Source organism: Balaenoptera ricei, chromosome 8, assembly GCF_028023285.1.
Source record: "Balaenoptera ricei isolate mBalRic1 chromosome 8, mBalRic1.hap2, whole genome shotgun sequence".
NCBI classification, from domain to species: Eukaryota; Metazoa; Chordata; class Mammalia; order Artiodactyla; family Balaenopteridae; genus Balaenoptera; species Balaenoptera ricei.
Window position 1 is genome coordinate 25891741 of NC_082646.1, and position 16934 is coordinate 25908674.

The 16934-nt window shown below is 38.0% G+C and overlaps 1 protein-coding gene across 1 annotated transcript in view; it reads left to right on the top strand.

Annotated features, from left to right (window-relative positions):
- ALKBH8 (alkB homolog 8, tRNA methyltransferase) overlaps positions 1–16934 on the top strand; it is a 73549-nt gene that overhangs the window by 50894 nt on the left and 5721 nt on the right. Inside the window, exon 10 of the mRNA XM_059929344.1 lies at positions 8771–9027. Coding sequence (XP_059785327.1) covers positions 8771–9027 — 257 coding nt within the window. The remainder of the gene's footprint in view (positions 1–8770; positions 9028–16934) is intronic.

Here is a 16934-nt window from a genome sequence, read left to right on the forward strand (position 1 = left end):
AAAGTTCAAGGCCATCTTTTGGATACTTTTGGTCAAAATTTGTGGATTTAAGTGATCCTCCCTTTACATAACTGAGATGTTCATAATTTCCAAGAGAATAAAATTTTTAGCAAGACCAGTTTAAGATAATTGTAATGTATATTGTAGTGTAATTGTAATTCTGATGTAACCAACATAATGTAACCCATCTGTTTCCACATGTATGTTTTAGAGCTCTCAGGCTTTCTGGGGCTACCCTTTTCTTAAATGTCTACATAAAGTGTTTAGAGCTTCACTTTACACATTAGTAGGGACTAGATAGTTCCACTCCCATTCAAGGTTTGGAATCTTCTAGTTATATTTAGGGAAAATTCCTGAAGCCATCAATTCTTTGCTGCCACATGATTTCTAATTATTGCTAAGTCTTGTCTGTGGTTTCTCTGGGAACACTACTTCTTCCTTTATTCTCTAGTATGCTACCCATAAAAAAGATGTTGTGTGCCACAGACTGGCTGAAGACAAAGGGAAATTATAGCATAGCCGAGAAAAGGCAAGGATTTGAAATGAATATTAGACGTTATTGCAGAGAACAGGGAACACTTCAAAATTAATTTGAGACATTGTATCCTAAATTTCCTCTGTCATCTTTTCTACTTGCTGGTGTTCTCCTTAGGATTTGCTCATTCTTTTGAAGGAGGCAACACAGTGTAGTCATTGAGAATGTGGATTCAGGAGTCTCCACTGCCAGGGTTCAAATCTTGACTCTATGACTTACCATCTTTGTCACTTTAGGATCATTATTTAATATTCCGTGAGTCAGTTTCCTCATCTGTAAAATGAATGCAATAGTACCTATTCATAGTGTTACTGTGAGGATTGAGAAAATATATGTAAACTGCTTCAAACAGTATTCATTAGATCTTGTGATTATTACCGAATCACACTTTGTTTCTAGGTCTGGTTCTTCTTCTGAGAGTCCTAGGGTCCCCAGAACTCCTACCAAGACAAAAACCTTAAATCCTGTTAATTGCTAAATTTCTTCTGGTTACGCCAGGCCCATCAAGATGCTTTCCTGAATAAGAGGACCCTTAATCCCAAGATGAAATAGGCATCTGCATTATAAGGCATGCAGAAATACAGTCATATTTTGTTTCAAATGGATTTACCCCTTCTTATATTAGACCCCTCACATACATAATTGGACTTGCTAGGTAAGAACTACTTTTTTTTTTTTTTAACATCTTTATTGGAGTATAATTGCCTTACAATGGTGTGTTAGTTTCTGCTTTATAACAAAGTGAATCAGTTATACATATACATATGTTCCCATATCTCTTCTCTCTTGCATCTCCCTCCCTCCTGCCCTCCCTATCCCACACCTCTAGGTGGTCACAAAGCACAGAGCTGATCTCCCTGTGCTATGTGGTTGTTTCCCACTAGCTATCTATTTTACGTTTGGTAGTGTATATATGTCCATGCCACTCTCTCTCTTTGTCACGTCTTACCCTTCCCCCTCCCCATATCCTCAAGTCCATTCTCTGGTAGGTCTGTGTCTTTATTCCCGTCTTGCCACTAGGTTCTTCATGACCTTTTTTTTTTTTTCCTTAGATTCCATATATATGTGTTAGCATACTGTATTTGTTTTTCTCTTTCTGACTTACTTCACTCTGTATGACAGACTCTTACTCCATCCACCTCACTACAAATAACTCCATTTCGTTTCTTTTTATGGCTGAGTAATATTCCATTGTATATATGTGCCACATCTTCTTTATCCATTCATCTGATGATGGACACTTAGGTTGCTTCCATGTCCTGGCTATTGTAAATAGAGCTGCAATGAACATTTTGGTACATGACTCTTTTTGAATTATGGTTTTCTAAGGGTGTATGCCCAGTAGTGGGATTGCTGGGTCGTATGGTAGCTCTATTTTTAGTTTTTTAAGGAACCTCCATACTGTTCTCCATAGTGGCTGTATCAATTTACATTCCCACCAACAGTGAAAGAGTGTTCCCTTTTCTCCACACCCTCTCCAGCACTTATTGTTTGTAGATTTTTTGATGATGGCCATTCTGACCAGTGTGAGATGATATCTCATTGTAGTTTTGATTTGCATTTCTCTAATGATTAATGACGTTGAGCATCCTTTCATGTGTTTGTTGGCCATCTGTATATCTTCTTTGGAGAAATGTATATTTAGGTCTTCTGCCCATTTTTGGATTGGGTTGTTTGTTTTTTTGTTATTGAGCTGCATGAGCTGCTTGTAAATCTTGGAGATTAATCCTTTGTCAGTTGCTTCATTTGCAAATATTTTCTCCCATTCTGAGGGTTGTCTTTTGGACTTGTTTATGGTTTTCTTTGCTTTGCAAAAGCTTTTAAGTTTCATTAGGTCCCATTTGTTTATTTTTGTCTTTATTTCCATTTCTCTAGGAGGTGGGTCAAAAAGGATCTTGCTGTGATTTATGTCATAGAGTGTTCTGCCTATGTTTTCCTCTAAGAGTTTGATAGTGTCTGGCCTTACATTTAGGTCTTTAATCCATTTTGAGTTTATTTTTGTGTATGGTGTTAGGGAGTGTTCTAATTTCATTCTTTTACATGTACCTGTCCAGTTTTCCCAGCACCACTTATTGAAGAGGCTGTCTTTTCTCCACTGTATATGCTTGCCTCCTTTATCAAAGATAAGGTGACCATATGTGTGTGGGTTTATCTCTGGGCTTTCTATCCTGTTCCATTGATCTATGTTTCTGTTTTTGTGCCAGTACCGAACTGTCTTGATTACTGTAGCTTTGTAGTATAGTCTGAAGTCAGGGAGCCTGATTCCTCCAGCTCCATTTTTCGTTCTCAAGATTGCTTTGGCTATTCGGGGTCTTTTGTGTTTCCATACAAATTGTGAGATTTTTTGTTCTAGTTCTGTGAAAAATGCCAGTGGTAGTTTGATAGGGATTGCATTGAATCTGTAGATTGCTTTGGATAGTAGAGTCATTTTCACAATGTTGATTCTTCCAATCCAAGAACATGGTATATCTCTCCATCTATTTGTATCATCTTTAATTTCTTTCATCAGTGTCTTATAATTTTCTGCATACAGGTCTTTTGTCTCCTTAGGTAGGTTTATTCCTAGATATTTAATTCTTTTTGTTGCAATGGTAAATGAGAGTGTTTTCTTAATTTTACTTTCAGATTTTTCATCATTAGTGTATAGGAATGCAAGAGATTTCTGTGCATTAATTTTGTATCCTGCTACTTTACCAAATTCATTGATTAGCTCTAGTAGTTTTCTGGTAGCATCTTTAGGATTCTCTATGTATAGTATCATGTCATCTGCAAACAGTGACAGTTTTACTTCTTCTTTTCTGAATTGGATTCCTTTTATTTCTTTTTCTTCTCTGATTGCTGTGGCTAACACTTCCAAAACTATGTTGAATAATAGTGGTGAGAGTGGGCAACCTTGTCTTGTTCCTGATCTTAGTGGAAATGGTTTCAGTTTTTCACCATTGAGGACAATGTTGGCTGTGGGTTTGTCATATATGGCCTTTATTATGTTGAGGAAAGTTCCCTCTATGCCTACTTTCTGCAGGGCTTTTATCATAAGTGGGTGTTGAATTTTGTCAAAAGCTTTCTCTGCATCTATTGAGATGATCATATGGTTTTTCTCCTTCAATTTGTTAATATGGTGTATCACATTGATTGATTTGCATATATTGAAGAATCCTTGCATTCCTGGAATAAACCCCACTTGATCATGGTGTATGATCCTTTTAATGTGCTATTGGAATCTGTTTGCTAGTATTTTGTTGAGGATTTTTGCATCTATGTTCATCAGTGATATTGGCCTGTAGTTTTCTTTCTTTGTGACATCTTTGTCTGGTTTTGGTATCAGGGTGATGGTGCCCTCGTAGAATGAGTTGGGTAGTATTCCTCACTCGGTAATATTTTGGAAGAGTTTGAGAAGGATAGGTGTTAGCTCTTCTCTAAATGTTTGATAGAATTCGCCTGTGAAGCCATCTGGTCCTGGGCTTTTGTTTGTTGGAAGGCTTTTAATCACAGTTTCAATTTCAGTGCTTGTGATTGGTCTGTTCATATTTTCTATTTCTTCCTGGTTCAGTCTCGGCAGGTTGTGCATTTCTAAGAATTTGTCCATTTCTTCCAGGTTGTCCATTTTATTGGCATAGAGTTGCTTGTAGTAATCTCTCATGATTTTTTGTATTTCTGCAGTGTCAGTTGTTACTTCTCCTTTTTCATTCCTATTTCTATTCGTTTGAGTCTTCTCCCTTTTTTTCTTGATGAACCTGGCTAATGGTTTATCTGTTTTGTTTATCTTCTCAAAGAACCAACTTTTAGTTTTATTGATCTTTGCTATTGTTTCCTTCATTTCTTTCTCATCTGATCTTTATGATTTCTTTACTTCTGCTATCTTTGGGGGTTTTTTGTTCTTCTTTCTCTAATTGCTTTAGGTGCAAGGTTAGGTTGTTTATTTGAGATGTTTCCTGTTTCTTGAGGTAGGCTTGTATTGCTATAAACGTCCCTCTTACAACTGCTTTTTGTTGCATCCCATAGGTTTTGGGTCGTCGTGTCTCCATTGTCATTTGTTTCTAGGTATTTTTTGATTTCCCCTTTGATTTCTTCAGTGATCACTTCGTTATTACGTAGTGTATTGTGTAGCCTCCACGTGTTTGTATTTTTTACAGATCTTTTCCTGTAATTGATATCTAATCTCATAGCATTGTGGTTGGAAAAGATACTTGATATGATTTCAATTTTCTTAAATTTACCAAGGCTTGATTTTTTTTTTTCACACACATACACTGTATTTTATTTTTACAAGAGATAAATAGACTGACACCAAGCATTGTACATGGATGACCACAACAAAAGCAACAATGATTGCAATTACCAAACATGAAACACACTCATACTATGTCATAATATTGACATTCAGTCAAGGCTTGATTTGTGACCCAAGATATGATCTATCCTGGAGAATGTTCCATGAGCACTTGAGAAGAAAGTGTATTCTCTTGTTTTTGGATGGAATGTGCTATAAATATCAATTAAGTCCATCTTCTTTAATGTATCATTTAAAGCTTGTTTCCTTATTTATTTTCATTTTGGATGATCTGTCCATTGGTGAAAGTGGGGTGTTAAAGTCCCCTACTATGATTGTGTTACTGTCAATTTCCCCTTTTATGGCTGTTAGTATTTGCCGTTCCTATGTTGGGTGCATAAATATTTACAATTGTTATATCTTCTTCTTGGATCAATCCCTTGATCATTATGTAGTGTCCTTCTTTGTCTCTTGTTATAGTCTTTATTTTAAAGTCTATTTTGTCTGATATGAGAATTGCTACTCCAGCTTTCTTTTGATTTCTATTTGCATAGAATATCTTTTTCCATCCCCTCACTTTCAGTCTGTATGTGTCCCTAGGTCTGAAGTGGGTCTCTTGTAGACAGCATATATACGGGTCTTGTTTTTGTATCCATTCAGCCAGTCTGTTTCTTTTGCTGGCAGCATTTAATCCATTTACGTTTAAGGTAATTATTGATATGTATGTTCCTATTCCCATTTTCTTAAATGTTTTGGGTTTGTTATTATAGGTGTTTTCCTTCTCTTGTGTTTCTTGCCTAGAGAAGTCCCTTTAACATTTGTTGTAAAGCTGGTTTGGTGGTGCTGAACTCTCTCAGCTTTTGCTTGTCTGTAAAGGTTTTAATTTCTCCATCAAATCTGAATGAGATCCTTGCTGGGTAGAGTAATCTTTGTTGTAGGTTTTTCTCCTTCATGACTTTAAGTATATCCTGCCACTCCCTTCTGGCTTGCAGAGTTTCTGCTGAAAGATCAGCTGTTAACCTTATGGGGATTCCCTTGTGTGTTATTTGCTGTTTTTCCCTTGCTGCTTTTAATATGTTTTCTTTATATTTAATTTTTGATAGTTTGGTTAATATGTGTCTTGGCGTGTTTCTCCTTGGATTTATCCTGTATGGGACTCTCTGTGCTTCCAGGACTTGATTAACTATTTCCTTTCCCATATTAGGGAAGTTTTCAACTATAATCTCTTCAAATATTTTCTCAGTCCCTTTCTTTTTCTCTTCTTCTTCTGGGACCCCTATAATTCGAATGTTTGTGCGTTTAATGTTGTCCCAGAGGTCTCTGAGATTGTCCTCAGTTCTTTTCATTCTTTTTTCTTTATTCTGCTCTGCAGTAGTTATTTCCACTATTTTATCTTCCAGGTCACTTACCCGTTCTTCTGCCTCATTTATTCTGCTATTGATCCCTTCTAGAATATTTTTTATTTCATTTATTGTGTTTTTCATTGTTGCTTGGTTCCTCTTTAGTTCTTCTACGTCCTTGTTAAATGTTTCTTGCATTTTGTCTATTCTATTTCCGAGATTTTGGATCATCTTTACTGTCATTATTCTGAATTCTTTTTCAGGTAGCCTGCCTATTTCCTCTTCATTTGTTAGGTCTAGTGTGTTTTTACCTTGCTCCTTCATTTGCTGTGTGTTTTTCTGTCTTCTCATTTTGCTAATCTTACTGTGTTTGGGGTCTCCTTTTCACAGGCTGCAGGTTCGTAGTTCCTGTTGTTTTTGGTGTCTGTCCCCAGTGGCTAAGGTTGGTTCAGTGGGTTGTGTAGGCTTCCTGGTGGAGGGGACTAGTGCCTGTGTTCTGGTGGATGAGGCTGGATCTTATCTTTCTGGTGGGCACGTCCACGTCTGGTGGTGTGTTTGGGGATGTCTGTGGCCTTATTATGATTTTAGGCGCCTCTCTGCTAATGGATGGGGCTGTATTCCTGTCTTGCTAGTTGTTTAGCATAAGGTATCCAGCACTGTAGCATACTGGTTGTTGAGTGAAGCTGGGTCTCGGTGTTGAGATGGAGATCTCTGAGAGATTTTCACCGTTTGGTATTACATGGAGTTGGGAGGTGTCTTGTGGACCAGTGTCCTGAAGTTGGCTCTCCCACCTCAGAGGCACAGCCCTGATGCCTGGCTGGAGCACCAAGAACCTTTCATCCATATGGCTCAGAATAAAAGGGAGAAAAAATAGAAAGAAAGAGGATAAAATAAAATAAAATGAAGATAAAATAAAATAAAGCTATTATGAAAAAAAAGAAAAAATTATTAAGAAAAAAACCTTTTTTTAAGTTAAAAAAAAAAAATGGACACACTGAACCCTAGGACAAATGGTGAAAACACAGCTATACAGACAAAATCTCACACAGAAGCATACACGTATACACTCACAAAAAGAGGAAAAGGGGAAAAAAATAATACATCCTGCTCCCAAAGTCCACCTTCTCAATTTGAGATGATTCGTTGTCTATTCAGGTATTCAACAGATGCAGGTACATCAAGTTGTTTGTGGAGCTTTAATCCGCTGCTTCTGAGGCTGCTGGGAGAAATTTCCCTTTCTCTTCTTTGTTCGCACAGCTCCCGGGTTTCAGCTTTGGATTTGGACCTGCCTTTGCGTGTAGGTTGCCTGAGGACGTCTGTTCTTCGCTCAGACAGGACGGGGTTAAAGGAGCAGCTGCTTCGGGGGCTCTGGCTCACTTAGGCCCGGGGGAGGGAGGGGTATGGATGCGGGGTGAGCCTGCAGCGGCAGAGGCTTGTGTGACGTTGCAGCAGCCTGAGGTGCGCCATGCGTTCTCCCGGGGAAGTTGTCCCTGGATCTCGGGACCCTGGCAGTGGCAGGCTGCACAGGTCCCAGGAGGGGCGGTGTGGATAGTGACCTGTGCTCGCACACAGGATTCTTGGTGGCGGCAGCAGCAGCCTTAGCGTCTCATGCCCATGTCTGGGGTCCATGCTGATAGCTGCGGCTCACGCCCATCTCTGGAGCTCGTTTAGGCGGCGCTCTGAATCCCCTCTCCTCGCGCACCAGGAAACAAAGAGGCAAGACAAAGTCTCTTGCCTCTTTGGCAGCTGCAGACTTTGTCCTGGACTCCCTACCGGCTAGCTGTGGTGCGCTAACCCCTTCAGGCTGCGTTCACACTGCCAACCCCAGTCCTCTCCCTGGGATCCGACTGACGCCCGAGCCTCAGCTCCCAGCCCCCGCCTGCCCCGGTGGGTGAGCAGACAAGCCTCTCGGGCTGGTGAGTGCTGCTCGGCACCACTCCTGTGTGCGGGAATCTCTCCACTCTGCCCTCCGCACCCCTGTTGCTGCGCTCTCCTCCGTGGCTCTGAAGCTTCCCCCTCCGCCACCCACAGTCTCCGCCCGCGAAGGGGCTTCCTAGTGTGTGGAAACCTTTCGTCCTTCACAGCTCCCTCCCACTGGTGCAGGTCCCGTCCCTATTCTTTTGTCTCTGTTATTTCTTTTTTCTTTTGCCCTACCCAGGTACATGGGAAGTTTCTTGCCTTTTGGGAGGTCTGACGTCTTCTGCCAGCGTTCAGTGGGTGTTCTATAGGAGCAGTTCCACGTGTAGATGTATTTCTGATTTATCTGTGGGGAGGAAGGTGATCTCTGCATCTTACTCTTCCGCCATCTTGCCCAGACCTCCCAAGAACTACTTTTTTTAACTGATAAATCAGAGCCTACTTAACCCTAGTCATCAAACGTGGATTGATTTGCTTTTTCTTTTGATAAAACAATCATACCTTATGAAACATTTGGATAACAATAATGGTTTAGTGACTTCCCTGGTGGTCCAATGGTTAAGACTCCATGCTTCCAATGCAGGGGCCTTAGATTCAATCCCGGGTCAGGGAACTAAGATCCCACATGCCACGTGGTGCGGCCAAAAAATAAGTTTAAAAAACAAACAAATAAGTAAATGGTTTATATTGCTTTCTTTTATTCATTAGGTTACCCTTTGGTCTGTGACAGCCAGATGAAGGAGACTCCCACATCATTTCCAGGGAGTGATAAAGAAGCCTCACAACTGGAGCAAGAATATGTCCATCAAGTTTATGAAGAAATTGCTAGACACTTTAGCAGCACGAGACATACCCCTTGGCCACACATTGTGGAGTTTTTGAAAGCTTTGCCAAGTGGTTCATTAGTTGCTGATATTGGATGTGGAAATGGAAAGTATCTTGGCATCAATAAGGAGTTATATATGGCAAGTAATTGTTGCTTCTGGCTTTGTTTTTGCTTTATTTGTAAGGGTTATTATCACCTTCATCATGATATAATGCTGTGTTTTTAGGTCACTGCAGAAAATTGTAACCAACAGGTTGAAAATTAATGAACACTCCTATTCTTTTTTATTCCTCTAGAAATTTATGGGCATGCCATTATTTGCAGTTTTTTTTTGGTCCCTTCAGATTTTGCTTTCTAAGAAGATTATTTTATCAGTAAAGCTATCTTATATTTATAAAACTCTTTACAGGTTATAAAGGATTTTTATAGAAACCATTTTCTTTCCTAGTTCCTTGTAAGTATGAGAAGTATAAAGCAGATATTTTTATCCATCTTTTATAAATGAAGAAACTGAGGCTCACAGAGGTTATATTACTTCCTTGGTGTTATATTATTAGAGGATATAGCTGGAACTTGAACCCATGCCTTATGACTCCAAATCTAGTGTTCTTTTACTCATAATAGAAAAAAAAAGGTTAGTATTTATTGTTGTCTTACTGTTGGGAAAATTAAACCTCAAGTAGATTAAAAATTTGACCAAGGTTATAGTGCTAGACCTAGGACTTAACCCACTTCTCTCTGATGCCAAAGTTTCTGTTTTCAGTTGTTATAATTTCCTTTTCTTTTCTTTTTTTTTTAAATGTCTCCAGATATCAGCTAATGTACCCTGGGAAGAAAAGCATTTAAAAACCAGTTATCTTGGGCTTTGTTCTTTTTTTGAAAAATTTATTTATTATTTATTTATTGTTTATTTTTGGCTGTGTTGGGTCTTTGTTTCTGTACGAGGGCTTTCTCTAGTTGCAGCAAGCGGGGGCCACTCTTCATCGCACTGTGCGGGCCTCTCACTATCGTGGCCTCTCTTGTTGCAGAGCATAGGCTCCAGACGCGCAGGCTTAGTAGTTGTGGCTCATGGGCCTAGTTGCTCCGCAGCATGTGGGATCTTCCCAGACCAGGGCTCAAACCCGTGTCCCCTGCATTGACAGGCAGATTCTCAACCACTGCACCACCAGGGAAGCCCTATAATTTCCTTTTCTAATGGATCACTTTTTTCTCTGCTGTGCTAGGAAGTAGGAAGTTCTCCTTGCATTAGTGTATTGTTGTAAGTACTCGTGTCAACACTGCTCTGTGAGGACTGGAGCTTCCCTTTCTCAAGATTAGGGGAGGAAGGACTAGAGTAAGGGGAGTATATAAGGAGAATGAGAGCAGTCTACCTTCATGGGCTGTTATAGTATATCAGGTTGCTTGTAATCTTTATTTTTACCTCATCCTAGATATTGTACACCTACATGAAGAAAGAACGGTACTACTGCAATTGAGGAAAGGAAAGGTAGACTTTGTGCATTAAGAGGCATTTAAAAGAATCGCTTTTCATCAAGATAAGACAAGTATTCATATATTGTCATCATGTTTACAATTGAATTTTAGTTTATAAAGAATAAGGTCTAGTGAAGTAAGTTTGTTCATGTTGAAGAGGAAATAGGTTTCAGATTTGTCACAACTCTAACCACAGCTTAAAACAAAGTATATCTTCTGATGTTTTAATCTTAAGGTACTGTCCAAAAATGTTTCTCAGGAAGCTCTGCCTTTACACTTTCTTGATGATAAGCTGTGGCTTTGTCTAGTCAGGTATCAATTGTGACAGTGAAACTAGGTTGAAGTCAAACACACTGACTTAGTCATATGATAATACTATCCTGTTACAGTTAAGAAAAATGATTTCTTGATAAACTGAACCAAAAACCTGAAGCTGATTCAAGAAGGAATATATCCAGAAGAATTAGAAAATCATAAGTATACTCACTCTCCATAATCTACATTCATTTTATCAGTGGCAGTCTGCAGTGTTCTTTCCTGTCTGCTCTTCCTGGAACCTACTGCCATTGTCTGACCTCTAGGGAAGGCTCAGTAGGTGTGGTTCAATGAATGAATGAAAACTACTTGTCTGGTTGGAGTTATGGTTTTCATTATACAAGAAATGGAATTATATATGATAAAAGAGAAACCTAATTTTTTAAGCTGCTAAGGCTCCAACCTGGATGGAGCAATGATACTTGAGTGTATTTTGAACAGCCATCTTTGAGCATGAAAATATGTGCATTTCTTGACATTCATGAGAGGATGTGACCTGAGACATTCATTCTGGGTATTCAAATGTATATCTAAGATAGTCTCAGAATTTAAAAAGTTATTAGTATCACTATTTTATATAATTTCCTTTACAAAGTATATTTTAAAAATACTGGCTTGGGCTCTCATGGAAATAGTTTTATAAACAACTATTCATTTCTCTTAGAAGTATATGTGGTGAATCTGTTCTTATCTGATCTGAGTTATGCATGAGCTTGTTCTTCTGCTCTTTAACTCAAAATTTCTATATTCTAGCTAAGAAACATTTCTTATTTAGACTCCATCATTCCTAGCATCAGCATTAGCTGTTGGCTTTATTTTCAGAGTTAAATTTTATAAGAAAGATTTTATACCTTCAAGAAACTTATTGCCTTTATAATTGTACCAATAATAGATGAGATGTGCATACCCAGAGCTTGGTCTAGCTTATTCACTACGTGATGTTCTGTGCATGGATCTTGGAGTACCCTCAGTCCGAATGTGTTTCTTAGATAAATACTTAAAAACAAGACCTGTATATATGCTGTCTACAAGAGACCCACTTCGGACCTAGGGACACATACAGACTGAAAGTGAGGGGATGGAACAAGATATTCTATGCAAACGTAAATCAAAAGAAAGCTGGAGTAGCAATTCTCATATCAGACAAAAGATACTTTAAAATAAAGACTATTACAAGAGACAAAGAAGGACACTACATAATGATTAAGGGATCAATCCAAGAAGAAGATATAACAATTATAAATATGCATCCAACATAGGAGCACCTCACTACATGACAAATGCTAACAGCCATAAAAGGGGAAATTGACAGTAACACAATCATAGTAGGGGACTTTAACACCCCACTTTCACCAATGGACAGATCATCCAAAATGAAAATAAATAAGGAAACAAGCTTTAAATGATACATTAAACAAGATGGACTTAATCGATATTTATAGCACATTCCATCCAAAAACAAGAGAATACACTTTCTTCTCAAGTGCTCATGGAACATTCTCCAGGATAGATCATATCTTGGGTCACAAATCAAGCCTTGGTAAATTTAAGAAAATTGAAATCATATCAAATATCTTTTCCAACCACAACTCTATGAGACTAGATTAGGAAAAAATCTGTACAAAATACAAACACATGGAGGCTAAACAGTACACTACTAAATAACCAAGAGATCACTGGAGAAATCAAAGAGGAAATCAAAAAATACCTAGAAACAAATGACAATGAAAACACGATGACCCAAAACCTATGGGATGCAGCAAAAGCAGTTCTAAGAGGGAAGTTTATAGCAATACAATCCTACCTCAAGAAACAAGAAACGTCTCAAATAAACAATCTAACTGTACACCTAAAACAATTAGAGAAAGAAGAAAAAAAACCCCGAAGTTCGCAGAAAGAAAGAAATCATAAAGAACAGATTAGAAATAAATGAAAAAGAAATGAAGGAAACAATAGCAAAGATCAATAAAATTAAAAACTGGTTCTTTGAGAAGATAAACAAAATTGATAAACCATTAGCCAGACTCATCAAGCAAAAAAGGGAAAAGACTCAAATCAACAGAACTAGAAATGAAAAAGGAGAAGTAACAACTAACACTGCAGAAATACAAAGGATCATGAGAGATTACTTACAAGCAACTATATCCCAATAAAATGGACAACCTGGAGGAAATGGACAAATTCTTAGAAAAGCACAACCTCTGAGACTGAACCAGAAAGAAATAGAAAATATAAATAGACCAGTCACAAGCACTGAAATTGAGACTGTGATTAAAAATCTTCCAACAAACAAAAGCCGAGGACCAGATGCCTTCACAGGCGAATTCTATCAAACATTTAGAGAAGAGCTAACACCTATTCTTCTCAAAGTCTTCCAAAATATAGCAGAGGGAGGAACACTCCCAAACTCATTCTGCAAGGCCACCATCAACCTGATAACAAAAGCAGACAAAGATGTCACAAAGAAAGAAAACTACAGGCCAATATCACTGATGAACATAGATGCAAAAATCCTCAACAAAATACTAGCAAACAGAATCCAACAGCACATTAAAAGGATCATACATCATGGTCAAGTGGGGTTTATCCCAGGAATGCAAGGATACTTCAGTAAATACAAATCAATCAATTTGATAAACCATATTAACAAATTGAAGGAGAGAAACCATATGATCATCTCAATAGGTGAAGAAAAAGCTTTTGACAAAATTCAACACCCATTTATGATAAATCGTTTATCAGTTGCTTCATTTGCAAATATTTTCTCCCATTCTGAGGGTTATCTTTTCGTCTTGTTTATGGTTTCTTTTGCTGTGCAAAAGCTTTTAGGTTTCATTAGGTCCCATTTGTTTATTCTTGTTTTTATTTCCATTTCTCTAGGAGGTGTGTCAAAAACGATCTTGCTGTGATTTATGTCAAAGTGTGTTCTTCCTATGTTTTCTTCTAAGAGTTTTATCTCACATTTAGGTCTTTAATCCATTTTGAGTTTATTTTTGTGTATGGTGTTAGGAAGTGTTCTAATTTCATTCTTTTATATGTAGCTGTCCAGTTTTCCCAGCACCGCTTGTTGAAGTGGCTGTCTTTTCTCCATTGTATATTCTTGCCTCCTTTATCAAAGTTAAGGTGACCATATGTGCGTGGGTTTATCTCTGGGCTTTCTATCCTGTTCCATTGATCTGTATTTCTGTTTTTGTGCCATTACCATACTGTCTTGATTATTGTAGCTTTGTAGTATAATCTGAAGTCAGGGAGCCTGATTCCTCCAGTTCCATTTTTCTTTCTCAAGATTGCTTTGGCTATTGGGGTCTTTTGTGTTTCCATACAAATTTTGAAATTTTTTGTTCTAATTCTGTGAAAAATGCCATTGGTAGTTTGATAGGGATTGCATTGAATCTGTAGATTGCTTTGGGTAGTAGAGTCATTTTCACAATGTTGATTCTTCCCATCCAAGAACATGGTATATCTCTCCATCTGTTTGTATCATCTTTAATTTATTTCATCAGTGTCTTATAGTTTTCTGCATACAGGTCTTTGTCTCCTTAGGTAGGTTTATTCCTAGGTATTTAATTCTTTTTGTTGCAGTGGTAAATGGGAGTGTTCCCTTAATTTCTCTTTCAGATTTTTCATCATTAGTGTATAGGAATGCAAGAGATTTCTGTGCATTAATTTTGTATCCTGCTACTTTACCAAATTCATTGATTAGCTCTAGTAGCTTTTTGGTAGAGTCTTTAGGATTCTCTATGTATAGCATCATGTCATCTGCAAGTAGTGACAGCTTTACTTTTTCTTTTCTGATTTGGATTCCTTTTATTTCTTTTTCTTCTCTGATTGCTGTCGCTAAAACTTCCAAAACTATGTTGAATAACAGTGGAGAGAGTGGATAACCTTTTTTTGTTGCTGATCTTAGAGGAAATGGTTTCAGTCCTTCACCATTGAGAATGATGTTGGCTGTGGGTTTGTCATATATGGCCTCTGTTATGTTGAGGTAAGTTTCCTCTATGCCTACTTTCTTGAGAGTTTTTATCATAAATAGGTGTTGAGTTTTGTTGAAAGCTTTTCCTGCATCTATTGAGATTATCATATGGTTTTTATTCTTCAATTTGTTGATACGGTGAATCACACTGATTGATTTGCGGATACTGAAAAATCCTTGCATTCCTGGGATAAATCCCACTTGAAACATGGTATATGATCCTTTTAATGTGTTGTTGAATTTTGATTGCTAGTATTTTGTTGAGAATTTCTGCGCTTATGTTCAACAGTGATATTGACCTGTAAGTCTCTTTTTTTGTGGTACCTTTGTATGGTTTTGGTATCAGGGTGATGGTGGCCTTGTAGAATGAGGTTGGGTATGTTCCTTCCTCTGCAATGTTTGGAAATAGTTTCAGAAGCATAGGTGTTAACTCTTCTCTAAATGTTTGATAGAATTCGCCTGTGAAGCCATCTGGTCCTGGACTTTTGTTTTTTGGGAGCTTTTAATCATAGTTTCAATTTCATTACTTGTCATTGGTCTGTTCATATTTTCTATTTCTTCCTGATTCAGTCTTGGGAGATTGTACCTTTTAAAGAATTCATCCATTTCTTCTAAGTTGTCCATTTTATTGGCATATAGTTGCTTGTAGTAGTTTCTTATGATCCTTTGTACTTCTGTGGTGTCAGTTGTAACTTCTTTTTCATTTCTAATTTTATTGATTTGAGTCCTCTCCTTTTTTTCTTGATGAGTCTGGATAAAGGTTTATCAATTTTGTTTATATTTTCAAGAACCTTCCCTTCCTCTTTTGTTCTCTTTTGTGATTTGATGACTGTCTTTAGTGTTGTGTTTGGATTGCTTTTTCTTTTGGGTGTGTGTAAGTATTGTAGGCTTTTGGTTTGCGGTTACTTTGAGTTTTTGATATAGCAGTCTGTATGTATATATACAAGATTATTTTAAGTTGGTGGTCTCTTAATTTCCAATGCATGTCCAATATCCTGCATTTGTACTGTCCTCACAGTTGCTGGTTTTCGATATCATATGTGTGTGTGTGGATGATTTCCTACCTTTATTGTATGTTTGCCTTTACCAGTAAGCTTTCCCATTTGTAATTTTCTTGTTTTTAATTGTGGCCTTTTCTTTTCTGCCTAGAGATGTTCCTTTAGCATTTGTTGTAAAGCTGGTCTGGTGGTGCTGAATTCTCTTAGCTTTTGCTTGTCTGTAAAGCTTTTGATTTCTCTGTCACGTCTGAACGAGGGCCTTGATGGGTAGAATATTCTTGTTTGTAGGTTTTTCCCTTTCATCACTTTAAATATATTGTGCCACTCCCCTCTGGCTTGCAGAGTTTCTGCTGAAAAATCATCTGTAACTTTATGTGGATTCCCTTGTATGTTATTTTTTGCTTTTCCCTTGTTGCTTTTAATATTTTCTCTTTGTCTTGAATTTTTGTCAAGTAGATTAATATGTGTCTCAGCATGTTCCTCCTTGGGTTTATCCTGTATGGGACTCTCTGCACTTCCTGTACTTGGGTGACTTTTTCCTTTCCCGTGTCAGGAAAGTTTTCAGCTATTATCTCTTCCATAATTTTGTCAGGTCCTTTCTCTCTCTCTTCTCCTTCTGGAGCCCCTATAATGTGAATGTTGGTACATTTAATGTTGTCCCAGAGGTCTCTTACATTGTCCTCATTTCTTTTCATTCTTTTTTCTTTATTCTGTTCCATGGCAGTGATTCCACCATTCTATCTTTCCAGTTGCTTATCTGTTCTTCTGCCTCATTTATTCTGCTACTGATTCCTTCTAGTGTATTTTTCATTTTACTTATCGTATTGTTCACCTCTGTTTGTTTGTTCTTTATATCTTTGTTGAATACTTCTAGTATCTTCTCAGTCTGTGCCTCCATTCTTTTCCCCAGATTTTGGATCATCTTTACTATCATTACTCTGAATTCTTCTCCAGGTAGATTGCCTATCTCCACTTTACTTCTAGGGTTTTATCTTGTTCCTTCGTGTCGAACATATTTCTCTGTTATCTCACTTTGTCTAACTTTTTGTGTTTGCAATCTCTGTTCTGCAGGCTGCAGGATTGTAGATTGTAGGCTGCAGGCAGCAGGATTATAGGTGGGTGACGCTAGTCTAGAGGGTTGTGCAGGCTTCCTGGTCAGCAGGACTGGTGCCTGCCCACTGGTGGGTGGAGCTGGGCCTTGTCCCTCTGGTGGGCAGGGCCATGTCAAGGATGTGTTTAGAGGCGGCTGTGGGCTCAGGAAGAGTTTTGGCAGCCTATCTGCTGATG